Source organism: Akebia trifoliata, chromosome 9 (assembly GCF_017979445.1).
Source record: "Akebia trifoliata isolate Shusen 1 chromosome 9, ASM1797944v1, whole genome shotgun sequence".
Classification (NCBI taxonomy): Eukaryota; Viridiplantae; Streptophyta; class Magnoliopsida; order Ranunculales; family Lardizabalaceae; genus Akebia; species Akebia trifoliata.
The window spans coordinates 23791477-23817038 of NC_141383.1; the positions used below are offsets into that span (position 1 = coordinate 23791477).

The 25562-nt window shown below is 34.5% G+C and overlaps 2 protein-coding genes across 2 annotated transcripts; both read left to right on the top strand.

Annotated features, from left to right (window-relative positions):
- Positions 1-5497: 5497 nt before the first annotated feature.
- On the top strand, positions 5498-7908 carry LOC147394847 (polygalacturonase 1 beta-like protein 2). The gene is made up of 2 exons (XM_086454247.1): positions 5498-5765; positions 5864-7908. The coding sequence occupies exons 1-2, from the start codon at positions 5703-5705 to the stop codon at positions 7691-7693; spliced, it is 1893 nt and encodes a 630-aa protein (XP_086310373.1). The 5' UTR covers positions 5498-5702; the 3' UTR covers positions 7694-7908.
- A 15630-nt stretch (positions 7909-23538) lies between these two features.
- LOC147394848 (transcription factor bHLH162-like) lies at positions 23539-25095 on the top strand. Its single transcript, XM_086454894.1, has 3 exons — positions 23539-23755; positions 24208-24543; positions 24649-25095. Exons 1-3 carry the CDS (start codon positions 23624-23626, stop codon positions 24715-24717), a joined length of 537 nt encoding a protein of 178 aa, XP_086311020.1. The 5' UTR covers positions 23539-23623; the 3' UTR covers positions 24718-25095.
- The last annotated feature ends 467 nt before the right edge of the window (positions 25096-25562 follow it).

A 25562-nucleotide genomic window follows, 5' to 3' on the forward strand; every position in this document is an offset into this window, starting at 1 on the left:
CGGGGCCGGGAAAAATTGCCATCCCTATCGATGGAGAGCCTCAATCTATGTTTTTCTAGGAAAAAATTATAAAATTCTTGGAGACAAGCACAGATTTTCTAGTGATACAGTTTCTTAAGAAATTATAGAAAAAAAAATCCCATGTCAGCATATATTTGATGCTCTAAGGTAATGTAGTGGGTCCAAACTCAAAAATATGTCCTTTTGGTTTTGCCATCTAACCCTCTTTCTCAGGTGGGTAAGTTTCAGTCCAATAGCTTTCCTTAACAAGGAAATTAAACAAAGGAAACATAATAGACAACTTATATTGTCTCAATGATTCTATTTTATAATGTCCCACCAAATCAAAAAAAGGGTTCGGAGCCAAAAAAGATTATAAAAAAGAAAAAAGATAAAGAGGGGAAGAAAGTAGCAGTTGTAAGTGTCATCGAACACCCACTTATGGAGGTGGGCTTCTTTGGTGGGATGTCAGCTTTAAAAGTTGAGAATTGAGATTAGAGATTCATGTGAAAAGAGATTTCTTTATTTAGCATAATATCCTCATGAACTGACTTCAACTCACACCTTATGTGAGGAAGGATGACAGAAAACTACCATTTCATTCTAGTTTTTCATTCTAATCTGTCTCCTAATAATAAAGATTTTTTTAGCTATATTTCATTTTATTATATATGTTTATGGGAATCTAGGAAGGACATGACCTATGCACGTGCATGCTCTGGTAAAGCCTATAAAACTTTCGGCTAATTTCATTGTATTTTGACAGAATGTTAAAAGATAATAATATTATTTTATTTTATATTACCGTATGGGAAGTTTTATCTACATGCCAATTTTCTTTAAGATCCCTCCAATTTGTAAGGCCACCTCAAAATTTTAAGTATTTGTTAAGAGCACTCCATCAATAGCACCTCAACAAAAAAATCAGCATCTCTTGTTCTATATCGATGTTCAGCCTTGCAATTTTGATGACCTAGGACTCCATTGATTCCGACGACCTTCAACTCCGATTCCTTAGCGTTTCTGGAACCCATCTTAAAAGTGGGCATCTAATATGCTTTCATATATGTCAAACGTACACATTTAACATTGTGAAATCCATGTCAAAAGTGCACATCTAACATTGTTCTACATATCTTAAAATTGCTCATATGACACATGTTATACATCATCACTTTTGTTCACTTTCATTGTGTTAAAGGAGGAGGATGAGGGAGAAGAAGAAGAAAACCGAGAGGGAGAGATTGAAGGAGGAGGAGGAGAAAAATAATTGAGAGGAAGAGGGAGATTGAAGGAGGAGGAGGAGGGGTGAAGAAGAGTGAGGGAAGGAATTATGTTACTTGGTTTGTGGGTTATTTCAGTTCGAATTTAGGTTCGGAGTTCATGGTTCGCCAATCTAAAATGAACCCAATTTGTAGGGCTAGGTAGAGAAAATTCGTTTTTGGGTTCGCTTTGATTTCCTAATTCCATTCGCAAGCTTGGTTCACTTGTGCATATATATAATTCAAGTATACAAGTTATAATTCCAATTATAATATTAATTTTTTAAGTTAAATAGAAATAAATTAGTAAAATAAATTAAATTTAAAATATAAACAATGAAAATAAAATAATAATTAATTAAAAAAATATTTGGTTTGTCGAATTTCATGCTTGGGTTCGCTGAACCAAATATTTTGGTTTGTCGAACCCAACCAAAATTCGGTGGGTTCATGGTTCGTTTGATTTTAGATATATTTTTTTAAATCTAAAGATATATATAATTTTTAAATTTTCAAAAATATAAATTAATGTGGATTTAAGTCACCAATATTACTCACTCTTATTTCTTCATAATAGTTAAACTTACAAGGGTTTCATGGTAAAGAGACCCAATACCCTGACCATAACATCCAAAAAGATCCTACATGACTTGATCATCATATATATATTTGTGTGTTGGGCAATAAAAATAGATAACCAAGTCCCCAGTCCAAAGATGATTTGGTCCAAATTTTAAAGATGGTCAAACAAAGTCAAAATTCAAACTATAAATCATGCCAGAAGGTATTCGAGTGTTAATTTATAAGATATTGTAATTTTCAATAGATATAGGACGTGACAAACGAAATAACAATTAACAAATATAGGAATGAGACATAACTTGATTTGATCAATTTTAACACTTATAAATATTCCGTATTCGATTTAAAATTTTATCAACCAATCTCATTATAAGATAAAGCATACACCATAAGAAAAAAAATAGAAGATTCTTGGTACCCAGGGAAATAGTCTACAAATTTGCGATGAATCATGTAAAGAATCTTGTGTTCTTTGAATCTTGATATTCATTCGTCGTGTGTGATAAAAGTATGATTATTTTGGCAAATCTCAATGTATGAATGTTTGCTTGGATATTTGACCAGACATACGACATATATGTAATTCTAATTACGTGTCATTCTGTAAGCTTTGCATCGCCTCCTAAACAAAGTAGTTCCAATCAATTTCACTCTTGCAAATACTTCAGTAGGCACACAAATCATTTTATGATCTTTCAATGTGTTATCACATTACCATTGTGGGTGCCTAAATTTACCTGGTACACGTTGAGTTTCGTGGTAATAATAAGGGTATTATTATCTTGAGTCGTGATAATCTGACTACCCAATGTGGCATACTCAATCAACTACCTAACGTGATAAGTTCGGAAATCGTAAATCTGTGCTCTTCGGGAAACACGATCCCCTCGAGATATACTTTTTATGAGGAGGTGCAACCATGTATTCAAAGGCTTGCAGATCTACGATTCCCAAACTTATCATTTAAATGGCTTAACATTTCTAAACATTAAAGTCATATGCCTTTATTGCTATAATAAGCATTAATATAGGTTCGTTAAATTAGGTTCCCCTATCACATCTTAAAAATAAATCATTGAATCATTGTTGTGGATACTAAGCAATTCTCATTATGAATCCATCTATTAGATAGTGAATTAGCTTCTTGCATGTTTATTTATCTCATAAAATATATGTTTTTTGAAAATAATTGTTTTAGGAAATTATAGATGGCAATGGGGAGAGTTTGAGCTGGAATTAGTTAAATTCGTCTCTGATCATAATTGTTTGTCCTGACCCTGACTCAGGTCTAATTTTTTCGATCCATCCTCATCCCTAATAGTTTTTCCAAATCACATCCCACCCTATTTTAATTTTCCACACACCTTGGGGCGGTGTACATCAAAACGGTTCTTGCCCTAAAACCAAATAGATTTTTAATTTTCAATATCGAAACTTCCCTGAAACCATTTAAAATAGTGAAAACCCAACCCTATAGGGATAGGGGAAAATTGCCATCCCTACAGGAAAATGGGATGGCTAGGATGTCTTGAATTTTCTTAAATCCTTGGTGACATTTAAAAGAGTAATGCTGAAGTGACCTCAAGCTGGATCCTCATATCGCACTTCTTAACATGAAAGTGTATGAGACCATAGATGCTTTTCATCGAGATATGAGTGAAAAGGCATCTTTGGTTCCTATCCACTTTCACGACAAGAAGTGTGATATGAGGTTCCAGCTTGAGGTCACTCCAGCACGACTCATTTTAACATTCATTTCCTAAAATAAATCGAATCACGAAAACTTCAAACCGTAGCACTCAAGTACAATACTCTTCTTATCATAGATTAACCCCCCCCCCCCCCCCCCCCCCCCAGCCTTTTTCTTAGAAAAATCAGATGATCAATTTAGTGAAACAAGTTTAGACATGAATTAGTGATATTCCCACATAATTATTTTTAAGTGATATCTATTGAAGATTGTCACCATGGCTAATGCCAAAAAAATGTTAATATAGGGTTTGCTTTTCCTCACCTAGTCAAGATTTATGTTAGACGATGACAAATTTTACACCAATTATGCCAACCTTGCATATTCCTTCTTTATTTGGACTGTAGGTGGTCAATATGGTGTAAAAGAAATATTACATAAGTGGCATTGAGACATTTGTTTTTTTCTAAAATGATCAAATTGCCTCACTTTTTCAAAATTGTCCTGCCCCTTCTTTATCATCGTTTACGCGTTTTAATAATAACGTTTAAGTTTGGCAATGTAACCAAAAACCTTTTATTAAAATTTTGACTCTAATTCTTCTACGCAAAAAGGCATATCTCTAATATTTGTATAAACACAAAAGGAGTGGGAATTTGAAGTGAAAAAAAACAAATGGTGTTAAGTTGTTAAGTAAATAGCCATCACATCCTCGAAAATGTAAATTTATTCGTAAAATATGAAAAAAAAAAATTGTAGATGAGATAGTATACATCTTGAATTTTACATTGTTTGATGACATGTGTTTATTTCATGTATATTTAACAGCTTAACACCCTAATTTATTAACAAGACGTCCACAATCGAGGTAAGTGCGAAAGAATGGGTAGGCATTAGCTGTAACAAAGACTAGAGACCATTGTTTTGATGAAGCATATGGAAGTGGTTCAATTAATATTTTAAGAGAGATTATATTGTTATCTCATATTCTTCTTATGACACATCACACAATGAAATTATATAAAATGTTTTCTACTTTTTTTTAACGATCGCTCACCTTCCCTTTTTCTTTTGAATTAGAGTAGTGATTTTTTGACGCCCCCTCTAACACATGCCCCATGACGGGGTATGAGTGAGAACTATGGATTTTTCACTAAGGATACCGTACATCCTCATAAATATGTGCAGTGTGTATCCTGAAGAAAGAATCTATGATTCTAGTACCTGCCACATCAAGAGGCATGTGTCAAAGGGGGGAGTCAGAAAATTATTTTCTGAGATACATAGGTTTTCCTTGAGATACATAATTACACATATTTATGGGGATGTGTGATTATGTATCCCAAGAAAATATATGATTCTAGCACATGTCATGTCAGAAGAGTATGAGGGACTATGTCAGAGAGGGAGAGTTAAAAAATCATGATTCTTTTCTTTTTTATGTATGTATAAAGAGTCGTGATAATATAAAAACCTCCCTTTGACACACACCCCCTTCACAAAATCGTAGATTATTAGTCTCAAGATACATAAGAAAAAGATTTATGATTATATGTATTTCGAGCCAAATGGTTATGATTCTCTAATAGGGAGTCTGAAAATCATTATATATATAAAGGAACCTTTTCATTTAAATTTTGCTGTTAAATGAGAAAAAACTCTTCGAACTCTAAAGAGACTGATTATAAGACTTTAAGAGTGATTTATAAAAAATCAAAGTTTGGGTAACAATGAATTGTCATGATAGATATTCCCTTCTTTTAATTGATGTTCTTCTGTATAATTTCATTAATTATTGTAAATTAATTAGAGTTGGTGTAACAACTATATTATCAACTCTCAAATTTTAAATGCTTCACTAAATATATATTTCAATTCATGGAGATTTCTTTAATTAACTCAGTCACCTTAAGCACCTAAGCACGTGCCAAACTGATTAAGAAGCTATCTTTGCCCAGACATGGCACGTGTGTTATCTACGCGTTCTTTCTTTCTTTAAACCTCTTCACTGAGATTTCAGTCTCCAATCTCTGTAGCCTTCCCATTAAACAATCTCTCTCTCTCTCTCTTGGTTGAGTCCTATTAATTTCTCACTAGTCTGATAGTCTCCCAACAGAACCACCAACATTCTCTCTCTCTCTCTCCAAATCAAACCCAGAAAGAAAAAAATGCAGAAACAACCCAAACTCAAACTCTTCACTTTCTTCTTCTTTGCATTCTCATCTTTCAATGTAAGTTCTCATCTTTTCTTTAATTTCTCTTTAAAAAACTTATCTTTAATTCTTCCAATATTTTCTTTCTTACCCATCTTTCTCTTCTTCCAATGCAGGTTACATTCACCGGAGCCGGCGAACCATCAACCGGAGAAAACCCATTTACGGCTAAAGCGTCTCTGATCCGTTACTGGAACCGACAGATCCCCAACAACCTCCCCAAACCATATTTCCTTCTATCCAAAGCTTCCCCACTGAGTGGAGTCGACTCAGCGATTCTCACTAAACTCGCTGACCAAAAATCTCTTTCTTCTCACCTCCCATCCTTCTGTTCTTCCTCCAATTTGTTCTGTTTCTCTGATTTGGCCCCAAGTTTGGAAAAACACGATAAAGATGCAAACTTTGCTGTTTATTCGAACAAAAACTTTACCAACTATGGGTCGTCTCGAGTTGGTGGGTTGGACTCGTTCGCGAACTACTCAGATGGGCAAAACATCCCAACCGACTCGTTCAGGAGGTACAGTAGAGACTCGAACGGACACGACGAAAGGTTCACTAACTACGCCCCAGAAGGAAACGTTGTCGATGGAAGCTTTACCATGTATAGCTCGAGCGCTACTGGTGGGTCAAGCGAGTTCAAGAACTACGACCGACTCGTTAACGTTCCTAATCTCCGATTCACGAGTTATGACTCGGACGCCAATGGTCGAAAACAATCGTTTTCTAGCTATTCTGAGGAGACAAATTCAGGGAGTCAGACCTTCACGAGTTACGGAAAAAATGGTAATGGAGTCCCAAACGAGTTCACCTCTTACGCAAAGGGTTCAAACGTTCTTAACTCGGGATTCAACTCGTACAGCGAGTCAGCCAACGGTGCGACGGATACGTTTACGTCTTACGCGTTCGACAGCAATAACCCAAAGAACAATTTCGTGAGCTATGGAGATGGAGGAAACTCAGGGACTGAGAGCTTCACCAGTTACAGAGATCAAGCAAATGTGGGTGACGATTCGTTTCAATCGTACGCGAAGAATTCAAAGTCAGAAACTGTAAATTTCGCGAATTATGGCAAATCGTTCAATGTGGGTACCGATACGTTTAAAGGGTACGGGAAGGGATCGACGGGTCAACCAATCGGGTTCAAGATTTACGGAACTAACACTACTTTCAAAGATTACAGCCAAAAGGGTACCACATTCGCCAAATACTCGAACTCGAGCAACTCTGCAACTGAAAAAACCAGTTCTTTGGCGGGGAGTGGTAAATCTGTAAATAAATGGGTTGAACCGGGCAAATTCTTCCGCGAATCGATGCTTAAGGAAGGGACTGTAATGCCCATGCCTGATATCAGGGATAAAATGCCGAAAAGGTCTTTTTTGCCGCGGACGATTTCATCAAAATTACCATTTTCGACCTCGAGAGTTTCAGAGCTAAAAGAGATCTTTCATGCTAGAGAGAACTCAAGTATGGAGAGTGCGTTAGAAACAACGCTCGAAGAGTGCGAGAGGGGTCCGAGCCAGGGCGAGACCAAGAGGTGTGTGGGTTCGATCGAAGACATGATCGATTTTGTTGTTTCGGTTTTGGGTCATAATGTGGTTGTGAGGAGTACGGAAAGGGTTGATGGGTCAAATCAAGATGTGATGATTGGGTCGGTCAAAGGAATCAACGGTGGAGATGTGACTAAGTCAGTTTCGTGTCATCAAAGTTTGTTTCCCTATTTAGTGTATTATTGCCATTCGGTACCTAAAGTGAGAGTCTATGAGGCAGATATATTAGATGTGAAGAGTAAATTAAAGATCAACAAAGGGGTAGCTATTTGTCACATAGATACATCAGCTTGGAGTCCTGGGCATGGAGCCTTTGTGGCATTGGGTTCGAGCCCAGGTCATATTGAGGTGTGCCATTGGATTTTTGAAAATGATATGACATGGACCACAGCTGATTGAGTGGTTCAAATTGAACCCATGATCGGATTCACTGCTAGAGCCATCGAATTAGTTGAGTTATGTTTTTATTGTTTGTTATTTTGTGTGTAAGTTGGGGAGGGAGGTTTTTTTAATGAGTTTGTTTTGATGGGTTTCCTCTCAAAAAGGTGGGAGGGTGACAAATTGATGATGCCAGACACATTGATTTTGGAATGAAATTGGTTATTTTCTTAAAATGTTTCATTAGCATTTTATGATATATTATTTTCTAAGTGAGCAATCGCGAAGTACGGTCTTAAAAGTTGAAATTTGTTTGAAACGGAGATTACTCATTCAATATTTTGAAAATGAAATGGTGGTCGAGTCTATGAAAACTCAATTTAGTTGATTGATTTTGTTATTTTGTCTCATGAACGATCAATTTTCAATAATTTAAATATAAATAATGATAAATTTATTCTCCCCCTGACATACTCCCCCCTCCTCAACTCTCCTGACGTGGCATGTGCATAGATCCATAAATTTTTTTCTCGAGATACACAACTGCACATCCCAAAAAATATATGCAGTTGTGTACTCTCAGGAAAAAAAAATCTTTGGTTCTATGCACATACCACGTCAAGAGAGTAGAGGGGGACTACGTCAGACGGGAGTCAGAAAATCACGACTCTTCAAATATTTAAGATCTACATAAAATAAAAAGTTTTGTGAAAATTTATTAATCAAATTTATAGCAAGAAATTTTAAATATAATTTTTTATTTATTGTGGAGGATTTTTCTGCCAATTTGACACCTTGAAATTCATAACGCTTCTGAGTCACTCACAATCCATGTTCTTGAGCATCGATGTGGTGCCTACTAGAGAAACAAAAAAAAAAATAATAATAATAATAATTTATTCGCCGGATCTAGGACTGACCAATCACAGTAGCCCGCGTGTATTGAGGGCATTCCCATATTTAAAAAACTACCACGTTAGGCTGCATGTGTCACATAGTGGAGAGCTTGTAACGCTAAGACGAAAAAGTTTGTGAGCCAAAAATCACTCCTAGAGAAGCACTAATGTCTAAGTCAGATTCAAGTAGAGGAATACTCGGCTTACATAGGCCCTTCTCCATCTTTTCTAACTTTTTAAGCCCTTTTAGTATTAGCACGGCCATATTGCATTCATCAATTTTCCATGATGTATTCACTAATATTTTTTTTTTCGTGAATTTCATTGAAGTTTTTGCCTGGATGTGAGAATCTCACTTTATCATCTTTGGATCTTGATCTTGTATCAAGTAATTCTCGTGATGAGGTCCTTCCAAGGTGGCAGATACTTCTCTCCCTCCAAGTCCTGAGAGACAAAATTAATCACCTTTGACAAGGTTAGATAAGTATAACTTAGCTTATTTTCGTTTCGTAGGTTGGGTTAATGAGCTACTCTTCATGCTATTAGGGTTGCAACTTGGGTAGGTTAACCCAAACTCAATCCGATTGAAGGGCGAACCTGAGTTGGGTTATATGAAAATGAGTTCATCCGGGACTAGGAAATCTCAACCTGAATTCAATTCGGGTTGAGGCTCCGGGCAACTCAACTCAATCCAAACCCAATACAATATATTTACATATAAATATTTTTATTATTATTATTATTTTAAATATTAGTTTTCTCTTCCTAAATATATTTATAATATAAAAATTAATGGATTTGGAGGTTGTATACAAATTTATTTACTAGTGATTTTATTTTCTATATTATATTTATTTTTAAGATATAAAATAAAATTTATGTGTTAATCAAAATGAAATTAAGCTTGCTCAATGAGCCCAACCTATCCAATCCGTCCAAACCGCCTAAAATTACCTAACTTGAGCTAACATGAGCTCAATTCAATTTTAAAAGTTCAATTAATGAGCTCTAACTCGATAGTTGGGTTGAGTTGAACTTGAGTTGTGGGTTCTACAACTTGAGTTGACCCTCCAACCCGCCCAAATTGCAGTGCTAGATGCTATCCCATTGAAGATCCCTAGGAATTCGACGCAAATGATACGCAATGATTTGGAATATGTACTGTCCCAGTAAATAAGACGATTTCATTGCATTTTTAGGTAACTCACACTTGAGAAAACACATGACCCACTCCAATGTCTCCATCCCAATCTGTGAGCAAATCAGATATGAGAAACTTTTGCTGGCATTGATGGTAACATATTTGCTTCAAGTCAAAAGTTGGAGAAATAAAGACCACAGCTATCATTCATATAAGTGTCCTACAAGTTATGAGGTGGGGCATTGTACCCATATGAGTGTGGTTCAAATAGGTTTTTGTTACCATACGTGCAGTCATAAAAGCTTACGACAAAGAGAGAGAGTAAATGTTCTTATGAATTGAAGAGTAAGATTCGTTCACCCAACTCTAGATTTTGGGTACAAGGCATTGATTATGATTATTGTGACTTTTTTTTTTTTTTTTTTAGGATAACTGGATATACGTGTAGACACGGGACCCGTATTTGGGCTTTGACTAGTTCATAGACCATTGTGTTGTCCCACGATTTTAAATCTCGTCCGAGACCAAGACGACTCATCTGATATGTCTCAATATCGTCCACCAACTAGACAGATAGACAAATCAATGTATCAAATGAGATTTAAAACCCATTTTCGCTTTTCTCATTGTTAAATTAGACGTCTCAAACTTATCGGAAAACTCATCCAAGGTGAGACGAGACATCAAAACGAGTTTTAAAATCGTGTCCAAAGACTAGTCTAGAGGCACGTGTGCACCCTCGCTTGTGGCCTGTGAGGAATTAGTGCCCATATTGGCATTAACTACTTATCGGTCTAAAATTATCATTGAACCAATCCCTCGGGATTATTATGATAATGTTGTGTGGAATACGGACTATGTGCGTCAAAAAAATGGAAATTTTAATTCTTGGATCAGTTTTAATATTTTCCAAAGCATAAAGGGTCTTTACATAATAAAAATAAATTTGAGTTGGGCTGGTTTTCAATGAACTTGAGCCTTTATAGTAAATTGACTTATAAAGTCCAGGCCCAAGATCAAACCTATGCTCAGTTCATTAACACATAACAATGACTGCAGAGAGTAAATGAATTGCGTCATTTGACAGCACCTTTGAAGTTTGAACATGTTTAAAGGAAAGTTGTTTTAAGTTTTACGGGGTGGGGGTAATCTTGAGTGAAAAATAGGGCTTCAACTTGGGCGGGCTCACCCAGACTCAACCCAATTGATGGGCGAGTCTGGGCTAAGTTATGTAGTAGATGAGTTGGAACTGGGTTAGAATATCTCAACCCGATTTCAATTTTGGTTGAGCTCGTATTTTTTTTAATATAAAATTTATTTGTTAATCAAAACGAAATTAGTGTTATACACGAGTCCAACCCGACAAAACGGCCCAAAATTATCTAACTCCGGTTAACCCGACATTCGAAGATCAAGCTTGGGTTGGTGAGCTTAGCCCGATGGTCAGGTTGAGAGTTCTGCTACATGGGTTGAGCCTGAGTTTACCCTCCAACCCGCCAAGGGTGCAGCCCTAGTGAATAACATTCAGAATGGGAAAATCATTTTCCCAAGGGAGTGAGGTAAGAAAATATTTTCCCACCTAAGGTGAAAATTTGCTTTATTCTATAAATAAAAAAAAAAGGCCCAATCACACTCCTGAAAATCATATTTCTCAGGGGATTTATTCAACAATCATAGACAAATGCACAATATTTGACTCCCGAGGGAGAATTGTTTCATTGTTTGGGTTTGTGCAACAGTTGTGATTATCTGACTCTCATTTTTGCCCGTTCCCTTCACATAAACCGTAGATCCTTTCCTTCAGGATACGCAAAGACAAAGATTTATGGTTATGAGAACTGCCATGTCAAAGAGCGTCAAATTATCACGATTCTCTATGTAATCAACTTCGTTAGATAAGTGAATTTGAGATCCCAAGATGTTTCAACCATCAAAATCCATCTTAGCTTGACAAGATCCTATAATGACAAGAAGTTCAGCCAAGCTACTTGCCTGTAAGAGAGGTCGTTCGACTATCTATAGGGCAAGCTAGCATAGCATGGCCAAGCGACTTGCCCAAAGATGTCTCATGTGTCATCAGGTAGGACGGAAGGCGAAGTAGCTTGACTAGGGCACACCCCAGGACGTTAAAGATCAACACATGATTCTATCAATTGTCGTTGCAAAGGTTAAAATGGATGACCGTTACAACTCAAACCAACTAAGTAGTAATGCATGATAGGAAGGCAATTACTTGTTGAGAATCCTCTCTCAAATTCACCCACTAAGCTCACTAAACCAAGCTCAACCCGAGCTTGATATTCTAAAATCGGGTTGAAGTTGGGCTAGCCCAAGTTACATAATTTTGTGCGATTTGGTCAGATTGGGCAGTTGAGCTCATTGAATAATCCTTATTTCATTTTGATTAGAAAATAAATTTTATATTTTAAAAGAGAAATCAACATAAAAAAAATAAAACGGCTAGTAAATAAAATCACATATAACCTTCAAATACATCATGAAGAGAATATCTAGACAAATTATACAACACCAAAGTCCACATTAATAATATCCAATTGTCCACAAGATATAATAATAAAATGGAATAAGAAAACTAAATAATGAAATCTATAACTAATTTTGAAAAAAGATGTTTATATATTAGTATATAGCATTGGGTTTCGATTTAGTCGGATTGTTTGAACCCTCAACCCGAATTGAGGTTGGGTTGAGATATTAGAATCCAGGCTCAACTCAATTACTGCATAACTCGGCCTAGACTCGCTCATCTATTTGGTTGAGTTCAGGCCAACCCACCCAAGTTGCAGCCCTACTCACAATTGACAAAATTACCCATGTTAGGTATCAGTAAACTTGGTCAATCAAGAATCTATGAAATCTTGTATTGATTTTTTTATAAGTAAAAATTTTTTCTTTTTAGTTTAGACTATTTGTCAACAAGTACGTCCTGATTACCATGATTTTCTGTATTATAATGTTGAATTCACGATGAGAGAGACTCCACGAATAAAGAAACTAAAAGGAAAAATGATCATCCAACCCAGTCCAAAAAAAAAATTCTCTTATTTGTTCTTTTGACTTTTTAGATCAAAATTTTACCTTCTAGACTGTTAAGATCATTAGACCATCATCCTTCTTGGGCCCATTATTCAGAATCATGTGCTACATGATCTTCTCCAGTTGGAAACTCCACGTAGTTCGATTCTCCTTTTATTTAAAGTAGGAAAAATTATTAACAAAGGTTTCTCCTTATAGTCTTTTATTTATTTTTATTTATAAGAAAGTGATGAAGTCAAGTATTGAACCCAGGTCTATATTGTAATATTATCACTCTCAGATTATACTATCTTAGTAAATTGGTAACTATAATTTTTTTTTTCTAATAACTTATTTAATTTTAAAATTATTTATTTTTATTGTGTAGAAAAAAAAAAAGTTTGATGTCCTCAACCTCTCAGATTTCTCCAACATTCATCTTTAGATATATTCTCATTGTCGCTAATTGGATTTGCTCCACAGGGCATGTCATTGAAACCCTATATACCATTCCAACAAAAGGTAACTATTTAATATTGTACACGTGTCAGGTGGGATGGCATGTGTGACCCGCCAAAGAAAAAAATATATATATTCTTACCGTCAATCACACAAAAATGTAATATATAATAGGATCAAAGAGAGAACAGAAGACACATGTTTACAGATTTATTGCAAGTTGGGGATCAAGAATACTTGCAACAAGCAATATATCAAAGGGTTGGCGCCAATCTAGCCGAAAATCAAAGTTTATCAGAAGTTTGGTGTAAAATTCTTGAAAAATTAGTTTTTTTATGATTACATTGGCAATAATTAAGTGAAAGGGGGATTATTTAGAGCTAGGGGTGTGAATGGGTACCCATTTAACCGAAATCGAAAACCCGATTCTGGATCCCTTTCTATTATAACCGATTAGAATTGGGTCTAAAATGGAACCGAACCGATAGGAACCAAAACCGTTAGGTTCCAAAATAAATAGAACAAGAACCGAACCGCGGGTACCTGAACCGATTTATTTTGTCATTTATTTTCATACTATAGAAGATTTAAGTTATTTTTTATTTCAAAATAAATACATGTTATATACAATTCTTCAATTTTTCGTATAAATTATCGATTAAAGCTTAAAATAAGTTATTTTTCTAAAAATTTATTACTTTTAACAAAGATAAATTTTTTTACTTTTGAAAAAAATCATTAATTTGTATCTTTAGTATAACAAATTATAATTAAGTTAATAATTTTGTTGATAATATGTTAATTTTTTGAAGAAAAATTTTTCTTATAATGATTTGAAATAATTTTTTTCTCATTTAACTCTTGAGACCTAGAATCAATGGATACCTATGATTTTTGGTTGTTCTGATTCCGATTCCATTTATTTTGGAATTGGAACCAAACTAATAGTAATGGTTATGATTCTAAGTTCCTTAGGAATCGAATCGGAACTGACCCATTGACACCCCTATTTAAAGTGGGCATTCGATGACCACATTCTTTATCAAATAATTAAGATTTAATTCTAACTACGTCACATGTTACTATGTCACGTCTCATGTGTCACGAATCATGATAGATGAATTTGGTGTAAATATAGGAATTAGATTGCTTTCGCTACTCATGTCAATTAAAATATTAGGTTTGCATTGGATGACCAATCTAGCATAAGAAGATACGCATGTTTTAGTGGTGAGATGAAGTATTATTTAATGTCCCCACGTTTATCACAATAGATATTGACATTGTTTGAACAAATAATCAAATAATGATCATTATATGATCCAAATAAAATATTATTATTTATTTCGAATTTTTAATGTAACAATAGTTAGTTATATAAGTGATGCCTCGTAGGCAAACATTTTAATAGTCAAAGTCTTATCTTTGGACACACGAGATAAGCATGTTAGTATACATTAGGGAATTTTTGTAATACCCCCCACTTAATTGGTTATTTAAGTTTAACCCCCCCTCCTCCTTTCTTTTTTTTCTTTTTTATGAATTATTAACGTTTTTAAAGGGTGTTTTGAAAAAATTCGAAGTTTTAACCATAATTTATCAACAAAAATTAACAAGGGTAGACCTAATCTTGCATTTTACAGGGGTGGGTAGGTCTGTCAATGGCCGGGCTTTGGCCCAATCTTGCTCGGCCTGTTATAGATTGGGTTTGGGTTCAAGATATAGGCCTGTTGGGTAGTCCAGACGGGCCCGATTACTTAAATAGTACTTTTTATAAATATATAAAAGATTTACAATTAGAAAAGTGGTTTAGGAAAATTTTTCCTAATAAACAGTTCATGAGTTCAAATAGGTTTGAATCATGCGGGCGGAGCCAAGGCCTGATCGGACTTAGACTTACACTATTTATGAATTGGATCGATTTGCCCGACCCAAACATGACATGACCCATTGACACCAAAACACCTAACATGGCCCATTGACAGCACCATCGATAAACCTATCACAATACGAAAAAAGCCCATATTTGACAGTCCAAGGTGTTGAATTTTTCATTGTTGAATTTATTTTTTCGATGGATCGAAACCATCAAATTAATGGAGGATGGGATAAATTCGATGGCTCTAAGCTGTTGAATCTGGGGAACATAAAAATTTTCAAAGGCCCTAGGCTATCAAAATTCAATTTTTAAAATTCATTGGGCTTGGGCCGTCGAGTTTTCACGTAGTGTAATATCACCTTTTTTGTTGATGAATTAATGGTGAAGTTTCAATTTTATTCAAAAATATTTCCTCAAAAGCTTAAACTATTAAATCAAAATTTCACCATAAATTCATCAATAAAAAGAGATGTTGACTTGCAGTTAAAGGATAAATCTAAACTTGCAGTTTAAAAGGAATAAACCTAATATCACCAATTTTGCAAGGAGGTATTACTAAAATTCCCGTGAATAATCTCTTGAGGTATTTCTCCCATCCTTTCTTCTTATGTCCCCAAGTCACAATTGATGGACTCCTAATTTAGATGAAGCAACGGCATGCATGGTTTTAAAACTCGACATCAATACTGGCTGTTTTGAAAGAGTTCTATTAACCCGATCGACATTTTCAAAATGTTCGACAAGGGTTGATTCACATCGTGTGAATCTCCAATAGTGAATTGCCGGCAATTTTCCTCAATAAATTCTTCGAAACTTTGTCAAACTAAAATCATATATGAAACTATTTGCAAAATTCTACTGGGGATTTATATATATATATATATATATATATATATATATATATATAGGGAAATGTTCAGCACCCTAAGTTTTACCACACACTTTAACAAACGTTTTTTGTCCTACATGGGTTAGAAGTTTTGGAATGAGCTGATTTTTGGTGAGGATGATCTCTATGATTAGAAGATCATCCTCCCCAAAAATCAGCCCATTCCGAAATGTTTAGCCCCATGTTTACACGTTGAAAAATCGTGGACCGTCCATTTTTTGTAAATCAATTTTGATGGGGTTAGAAGTTTTGGAATGAGCTGATTTTTGGTGGGGATGACCTCCTCACCATAGAGATCATCCTCACCAAAAATCAGCTCATTCCGAAACTTCTAACCCATGTAAGACAAAACGCGTTTGTTAAAGTGTGTGGTAAAACTAAGGGTGGCGAACGGGACCCATATATATATATATATATAGGGTCCCGTTCAGCACCCTAAGTTTTACCACACACTTTAACAAACGTATTTTGTCTTACATGGGTTAGAAGTTTTGAAATTTGCTGATTTTTTGTGAGGATGATCTCTATGGTGAGGAGATCATCCTCACCAAAAATCAGCTCATTCCAAAACTTCTAACCCCATCAAAAATGGTTTGCAAAAATGGACGGTCCACGATTTTTCAACGTGTAAACATGGGGCTAAACATTTCGGAATGGGCTGATTTTTGGAGAGGATGATCTTCTAATCATAGAGATCATCCTCACCAAAAATCAGCCCATTCCAAAACTTCTAACCCATGTAGGACAAAAAACGTTTGTTAAAATGTGTGGTAAAACTTAGGGTGCTGAACATTTCCCATATATATATATATATATATATATATTAATTTCTTCTTTTGAAAAGACTTTAGCGTTGGGTGATCTAAACATATCCATCCACATTTTGGTGAATATTTGAGATATCCCCCATGTTTGACCTGGCTCTTCTCCAAAATACAAATGTTTCAACATGGGCGGCCCCAAGATTTTGTCTACATGGGGGCAAATAAGACCTTTACAAATTTTAAAAATTCTTGTCTTGTCGTTGTTATCGGTCGCACTAACGCATAAATCGTTATAATTTTTTAAAATTCTTTTTTTTTTTTTTTTGGGTGGGTGGGGGGAGTGCCCCCACTAGAAATCCGCCATTGTATTTCATCCTTCGAAATAAAAATTAACATCCTTTTCAACCTTAAAATCTATCTACTTCAACGTTCAAAACTCTGGAATGTTACATAATTTTTGGAGTAGAACTAATGGAAATTCGGATGGAAAAATCAAGGAATTTTTATAAGGGATTAAGGCGAGATTGAAGACAAATTCAATATATTTAAAAAAATTCTTACAAGTTCAAGAGTCTGAAGAAGAGAGATTTTTGTATGAAAAATCTAGGGTTTTCTGTTACAAATCGAAAATGAGGACATATAAGTTATTTTTTATTAGTCTACAAGAGAAGACCAAGGTCAATGGCCCAAACTAGAGCATATGTCTATCTGAGCTTGAGTAAAGACCTTAACTATAAGATTGGAAGTACGAAAGAAGACATTAAATTTGGTATGAAAAATCAAGGGTCTTTTGTTGTTACAGGTGGAAGATGAGGACATTTAAGTTCTTTTTAGTTAGTCTATAAGAGAAGACCGATGTCAATGGATATATAACCAGTTTAGAAAAATACAGGGGCATGTCAAATATTTACCAAAAGTAGAGGGTATGTCTAAATCAAGTTGTAAAGGCATTGACTCAAGACTTGAAGTCCGAAAGGAGACATTAAGGACTACACGTGGCAAATTTTTACTCAGTCAAAGTCTTTTTGCTGCGTCATTCGAATGCTACAGCATACAAATGATATAAACGTGCACCAGGTAAGCTCTGCCGAATTTCGTAAAGCAATTTCGGCTTTGTTCTTGAGTGTTTCATGACGTATCACATTTATGGTGCTCCCTACGTAAGAGGCCCACCACAAGATAACCTAATTTGAACGGTGATGGTTTATTCCCCTTATAACTCGATCTTCTTAATTATAAGGTTTGATCTTTGACATATTTATGAACAATTTGTGAGCTAATAGTCATCATTGGCGGCAATATGGGCCCCATTATCACTATCATGATCTAATGACAATCCCAAGGACAGTATTGTCTTATGATGACTAATGCCACTAAGCTTAGACTTTGAATGATCTTCAAGGTTGATAGCAACACAACATCAACTGATGCTTGGAAATATGTGATTTAGCGAATGATTGCACGTTTTTCAAAGAGTCGTGGTAAAATGATGTGTTATCACATACAGTTGACGTGGCAAGTACACAACAAAACCATAGAACTTTTTCTCCGGGATATGTGAACTTGCCACGTTAACTGCGCACATATCATGTATATGTCATCATGTCATTTTATCATTAGCCTTTTTTAAATAATCCATTTTTTTTAAGTATGACGAGTTTTTCCACTAAATTGTGTTACATTGACATTCTACAATACTTTCTACAATATTATTTGTGCGATTAATGTTGATGTGACCTTAAGATTGGATCTCACATTGTACACCCTGATGTGAAAGAGTGTGAGAATCATAAATTATTTTCCTTGATATAAGAGTGAAAAAACATCTATAGTTCTCTTATTCTCTTTCACGTCAAGATGTGTGATGTGAAATTCAATATTGAGGTCACTTAAGCACGATTCTATTTATACAAAAAATTATCGATTTTTCTCAAGACGTGTCTCGAGGAAAGTGTTTATGTTTTTGTACACACCACTACGTCAACATAGTGCTAGGAGTAGCGTTTTATGAAGTTAAAGTAGCATTAGTCTCTTTCTAATCATCCTTTGTTAAAATTGGAAATAAATTTTATTTGTTATATTTTTCAAGATGTAATCAAATGGTAGAATTTATTTTCTCACAGAATTCACTTTCTCATGGTCATTTTTCCATGGAATTTGCATTCCCTTGAGAATGAATTTCATGCAATCATAGAGACCCTTAAAAGTCAAGTGGAGCTCACAATATCCTGTCATACTACCATTGGTTAAAGGAAAAAAGAGAGGATTTCCATCCAAAATTGAAAGCTTTCTAGATGTCTTGAGGAGGGCAAAAAGGGACAAACAAACAATGTAACCCTTATGGGGACATGTTGTCCTCAAGGAAAGAAAGCAATACCACGTGGGTAGGAATGACTATTGATAGACCAAAAATATATATATATATATATATATATATATGGGTCCCGTTCAGCACCCTAAGCTTTACCACACACTTTAACAAACGTGTTTTGTCTTATATGGGTTAGAAGTTTTGGAATGGGCTGATTTTTGGTGAGGATGATCTCTATGGTGAGGAGATCATCCTCACCAAAAATCAGCTCATTCCAAAACTTCTAACCCCATCAAAAATGGTTTACAAAAAATGGACGGTCCACAATTTTTCAACGTGTAAACATGAGGCTAAACATTTCGGAATGGGCTAACTTTTGGGGAGGATGATCTTCTAATCATAGAGATCATCCTCACCAAAAATCAGCCCATTCCAAAACTTCTAACCCATGTAGGACAAAAAACGTTTGTTAAAGTGTGTGGTAAAACTTAGGGTGCTGAACATTTCCCTATATATATATATATATATATATATATATATATATATATATATATATATGAAAATGTTTTGCCAAAATGTTTGTTGCTGAACGGGACCCATATATATATAGGGAAATGTTCAACAACAAATATTTAGGCAAAACATTTTTCAAAACATGGGTTAGAGGTTTTGGAATGGGCTGATTTTTGGTGAGGATTATCTCTACGATAAGGAGATCATCATCGCCAAAAATCAGCCCATTCCAAAACTTCTAACCCCATCAAAAATGGTTTACAAAAAATGGACGATCCACGATTTTTCAACTTGTAAACATGGGGCTAGAAGTTTTGGAATGAGCTGATTTTTTGCGAGGATGATCTCCTCACCATAGAGATCATCCTCTCCAAAAATCAGCCTATTCCAAGACCTCTAACCCATGTTTTGAACATTGTTTTGCCAAAATATTTGTTGTTGAACGGGACCCATATATATATATATATATATACTCACAAATATGTTCATTAATTGAAAATAATCTCTTGACTAATGGTAAAATGCACGATAACACGAGTCCACGATTTTGAGGAGCTTTTACCTTGGTAGTTGTGGATGTGAAAAAATACTTCATTGCTTGATTGCTGATTAAGGTCTAAAGATCTCCACTCTTGATGCAGTTGGGTGTGCCTGCAAGACAACCTCTTCGAGGTGCAAGTCGGATAAACAATAAATTCGTCAGAGTAATAGTGTGAGAGGGTGATAAAACCTATCTTTGCCTATCTCTAATCCTTTATTTATAAAGAAAAATCCACAATGTTCCTTTATTCGATTTCCTTATTGATTTTTATCTAATTTTAAAATTGAATCTTGATTAGGAATGTATATCCAATCAAAGATCATTTCCATATCCATTCACTAAGGAACTATAATCCTTAATTTTTTAGAATTTTGAATTGTCCAATTAACGTGAGCCAATCTCAGATTTTCAGGGATTTGATCTTATCTGTCAGGTCAATGAACCACACTAAAATTCCTCGACCAACTGAGTTAAATTGCCCTTGGTCTAGCGGTCGATCCAACCAAGTTAAGGAAACTCGGACTCAAGGTTGACTGGTTGGTTTTGTATTATAGCTCGGATCCCTAAGTGACACATGTCATCATCTGATGGCTTACAAGTTTTATCCTCCATAGTATCGCATACATGGCACATCTTCCATCCTTTTTTTAATTACAAAAATACTCTTCAAATGTATTTATCAATGCATTCACAATAATTTTATCTATAATACTATAAAATAATATAATATTTTTCTCTTCTTAAGTTATTTTTTTATGGGTAACGAGGACTTGAACCCACAACCTCAAAGTTTCTTTCCAATGTGTCAAACCAACTGGGCTATGGATCTAAGCATGTTTAAAATTATTTCAGCAAGTAACAAAATAAGCAAATAACAGATTTGAGATTCCATAAATTGATGAGAGAAGGGCTTTTAATTTTCTTGTTCTTTTTTTCTGGGTGGTGTGGGTGGTTAAGAAGCACAATGAAGTTGTGCACCTTCCAAGAGGGCTATATCGAAGCCCAATGGAGGTATCACTAGTTCCAGCATTATGGAGACAGGAAAAAGACTTTGACATAGGAAGTCTACTTGAAATTGCTTTGTATTGGAGCTTAGAGTCATAGCTCATTTGATTGACATATTGCAATGGCACTTTGGGCTTGCAGGTTGAGTCCAACTTACCATAAAATAAAATAAAGAAAGAGAGAAAAAGAAAAACCTTGCACATGAAAACAACTTAACAAGTACAAATAAATAAATATATATATATATATATATATATATATATATATATATACATATATATTAAATTTGACAAAGTTCTATTATGTAATGTATTTATGTTTCTTTTTTTTTTTTTTTAAATTTTGAGAGAGAGTTTAAGTTTTGGGGTTTACCATTAATTAAGTCTATTTTAATAAGAACAATAACTAATTGGGTGAGGGTTGATTTTGAATGCAGATCTATTATATCAACACTGATGGACGTTATCAACTCAATTAGTTTAATTTTAAATGTTACCACCAGATAAATCTGTTTTACTGAGATTAATACTTTGTTGAAGATGAAATTTTGAATCCTTACGAGTTTTACCAAGTTTGTTGGTACCTTTAAATGGTGCAAAAGTTTGCAAAAATGCATTCTAATAAGAGCCTTATTTACAACCCCAAGGGAGTGATTCAATGGCAATTTCAAATCTAATAAGTGATGAGAGTCAATAGGTTGTGTGTTTGATACCCAATATGAGCAATATTTCCCTCACTTATTGGTGCGTGTGATGTGTGGGCATTGCACGTGCTCTGGAGAGTATCCTATATGCCTTGATTCCAGTCCTGGCTCATTTGATTCCCCTAGTCGGACGTATGTTTGGATACCCACGTTTAAAAAAAAATAAGGGCCTTATTTAGTAGTTAAATAATTTTAAAATCAAAATATTTAAAAGGAAAACATCATCATTCGTGCTGTTTTTCCATGTCGTTATTTCCTCACAAAAAGAAGTATCAATTCCCTAACAAACCATACCAAGAGTCCTTCCCTACTCTTTCCACTAATGGAAACAGATTTCTTTAGTTTTTTTTTTCCCTCTCAACTCCTTTTCTTCTAAATTCCAAAGAGAAATTATCCCAGAAAAATCGTGGCAAATGTTGCGTTAGGGTCAAATGTTTCACTTTTTTTAATTTTCTTTCAAGCATTTTCCACTTATCAACTTTCTTCAGGTGCAATTTCTTTACCTTGACTTGGTGCAAGTTAAGAGTCACACCATGACACTAAAATAAACTAAACTAAGGAATAAAAGATAAAATTTTAAATATTTTCAGGGTAAATATAAATTTATTAAATGATACAAATTGTTTTTTAAACAAAGTTAGATGGTTGAAGCTTTATAATTCTTCATCTTAAAACATTCTTCTGTGAAAATCCCGAGCATTGTATGTGCCCAGGGGAGGGACCCATATGCCTTGGCTCATCTGTTCCCCCTAGTCGGACGTAAGTCCGGATACCCACGTTATATCAAAAAAAATAAATAAATAAATAAATAAATAAAAATAAATAAATAATATATATATATATATATATATATATATATATATATATATATATATATATATATATATATATATTCTATGAAGTTATTAAGATTATTTACCCACATTATGTATTTCAATAATTTACGATTTGGAATGAATCCGGGAACAATGATTCCCCAAGTTTGATACAATAATTTTCAATTTGGACCAAGTTTGGGATTTGATTAGGTTTCAATTATCCAATTACATTAAAAAAATTAATTGCAAAATTGGGTACATAATCATTTATTTCTCTAAAATATTTTAAAAAAAACATATTAGGAAAAAGAATATGCTCACTTACTTTTTCATCCACAGGATCCAAAATCGACCAATCACATAAGCCGGCATATATTAAATGACATCCTCAATTTACAAAACTACCCTCGTTACACAAGTTGTGTTGTGGGCCTGAGTGAGCAATAAAATCACACATGTACTGGTGGACCATAACCACTGTCTACCTTTTGAAAAACCAACCCAACCACCAAAACAGCTCCCATTTATTATTAAGGATATTTTTGTGTTTAAAAAATATAAGTCGTTATTCAGGATGACTTCTAAGTCAAAGAAGTCAAGGAAATTTCATAAAATAGGCATTGGGTTTTGCGAATTTTACGATTTTACCCATTTTTCAGGACAAGTGCTAAACGACAAAAGGCAGAAATGTAATTATGGACGGTGCTAGCGCGGTATCAGCAGTCAAAGTGTGCGAAGAGCCGCTTGAAAATCAACAAAAACAAGTGTAAATGGGGCCAACCCAACATCTACAGCTTCCAACAAAAACAAGTGTAAATGGGGCCAACTTCTACAGCTTCAGTAGGAATCTTCCTCTCTTTTTCTTTCTTGTGCTCCTCATTTCTTCTACTATAAATACTGATTTCAGGTCCCAACACACATTCACAACAAACAAACAAACACAAGTGTGTAGATATATGTTTGAAAGATAAAGAGTTTAAAAGAAAAACAAGAGAGATGAAGGAGGATTCCAAACATGATTCTGCTAAACTTGATAGAAAGACTGTGGAGAGGAATAGGAGAATGCACATGAAGGGCTTATGCTTCAAGCTCTCCTCTCTCATTCCTAACAAACACTTCTCTTCTAAGGTACCCTCTCTCTCTCTCTCTCTCTCTCTCTCTCTCTCTTAATTCACACTTTGATTCAATGGGGTTTTTTCTTGGATTCGCTATTTAGATCAATGGGTTTTGTTAGCCCACCCCAAATCTTTGGGATAATAAGGCTTTGTTGTTGGTTTTGTTACATAATTTGCCTCTCTTTTTGGTTTTTGAATTAGCTCTTAATTTTCCCTTAGATTCAATGGCTTTTTATCTTGGACTCGCTATTTAGATATATGGGTTTTGTTAGCCCATCCCAAATCTTTGGGATAATAAGGCATCTTTGTTGGTTTTGTTGCATATTTTGCCTCCCTTTTTTATTTTTAAATTAGCTCTTAATTTTCCCTTAAAAATACATGATTTTATGTTGTTGTTCTTGGATAAATCAAAATTTATTATTTACATTAAAACATTACTTAATTTCACTTTGATATAATTTTCAGGATGTATTGTCACAACTAGATCAGTTGGATCATGCTGCCATTTACATAAAGAAATTACAAGACAGAATTGAAGAGTTGAAGATAAAGAAGGAATTAATGAAGCCTACGGAAGGAATTAATAATGGCATTAGCAATTCCATGATGATTGGTTTAAGATTGCCAGTATTTGAATTAAGAGATTTGGGTTCTACTTTAGAGGTGATTTTGGTTACTGGATTGAATAAGAATTTCATGTTTTATCAAGTTATCAGTGTTCTTGAGGAAGAAGGAGCAGAAGTTGTGTATGCTAATTTTTCTATAGTGGGTGATAAGATCTTCCACACAATCCATTCTCAGGTAATTATTATTAATTTCCTCGCTATGGGTATTAATTGTTTGTTACTAATTAATCAAATTCAAGCTTAAAGTTCTAATAAGATTGTTTAAATTTGAATTTTTTAGGTCAAAAGTACTAGAGTTGGTGTTGAGACTTCAAGGGTATATGAGAGAGTGAAGGAGCTAGTTTATTAGCTACAAGAAGGACAATCTTCTCAACAAATGCACTATGGAGAGCTACACTAAACTAGTTGGAGATTAAGGAAAACTTCTATCAGGATGGAAGTTGGAATTTAGATTAAACAAGACATGAGGCCATCGATCAATAATCAAAATGTATAGTTCAATGCAACTTCGATGATCAAAAAATACTATCAATGTAATCACTAATTAAGCAATGGGATGAATTTTTGTCAATCGAATCATCGATGTTCGTATGCTCAAATTATAAATAAGTTGTATTAGATGGTAATGAGAATTGCCCCACCTCTCTTCAAGATTGTTGAGAAAGATAGGAATGGTGTGCTTTACACTTTTGTACATTCTATATTTTTGTTAATTTTGTTTTGGTAACTAAGGGGGTGATTTTTCGCTCACAGCTCCACAGCCACAATGAGAAATTTGAAAATTTTGACAAGAAAATTCGACGGGAAAGCGAATTTTGATGACGGCTTATGGGCATTGAAAATTTTTATGATCCCCAATTCGACAGTTTGGAGTCATTAAATGTCTCTCATCCTCCATTAATTTAACAGTTTCGATCCATCGGAAAAAAAATTGACAAAGAAAAATTTTACACCTTTGTCTGTCAAATTTTATGAAATTCGACGACCTTAGGCCATCAAGTATAGGTTTTTTTCACGTTATGAGCTGTTTGTCATGTGGTTAAAAAGATAAAATAAAAAAGGAGAGAAAATTGCTCTCTCTGCCCAAAAATTTTAAATCTTAGAGTGGGGACAATTGCCTCACAAGAATTTCTAAAATTTTACATGAGCTACTTTAAAATTAAACATTTTAAAGATTTTTAAAGGCTCCCCCTC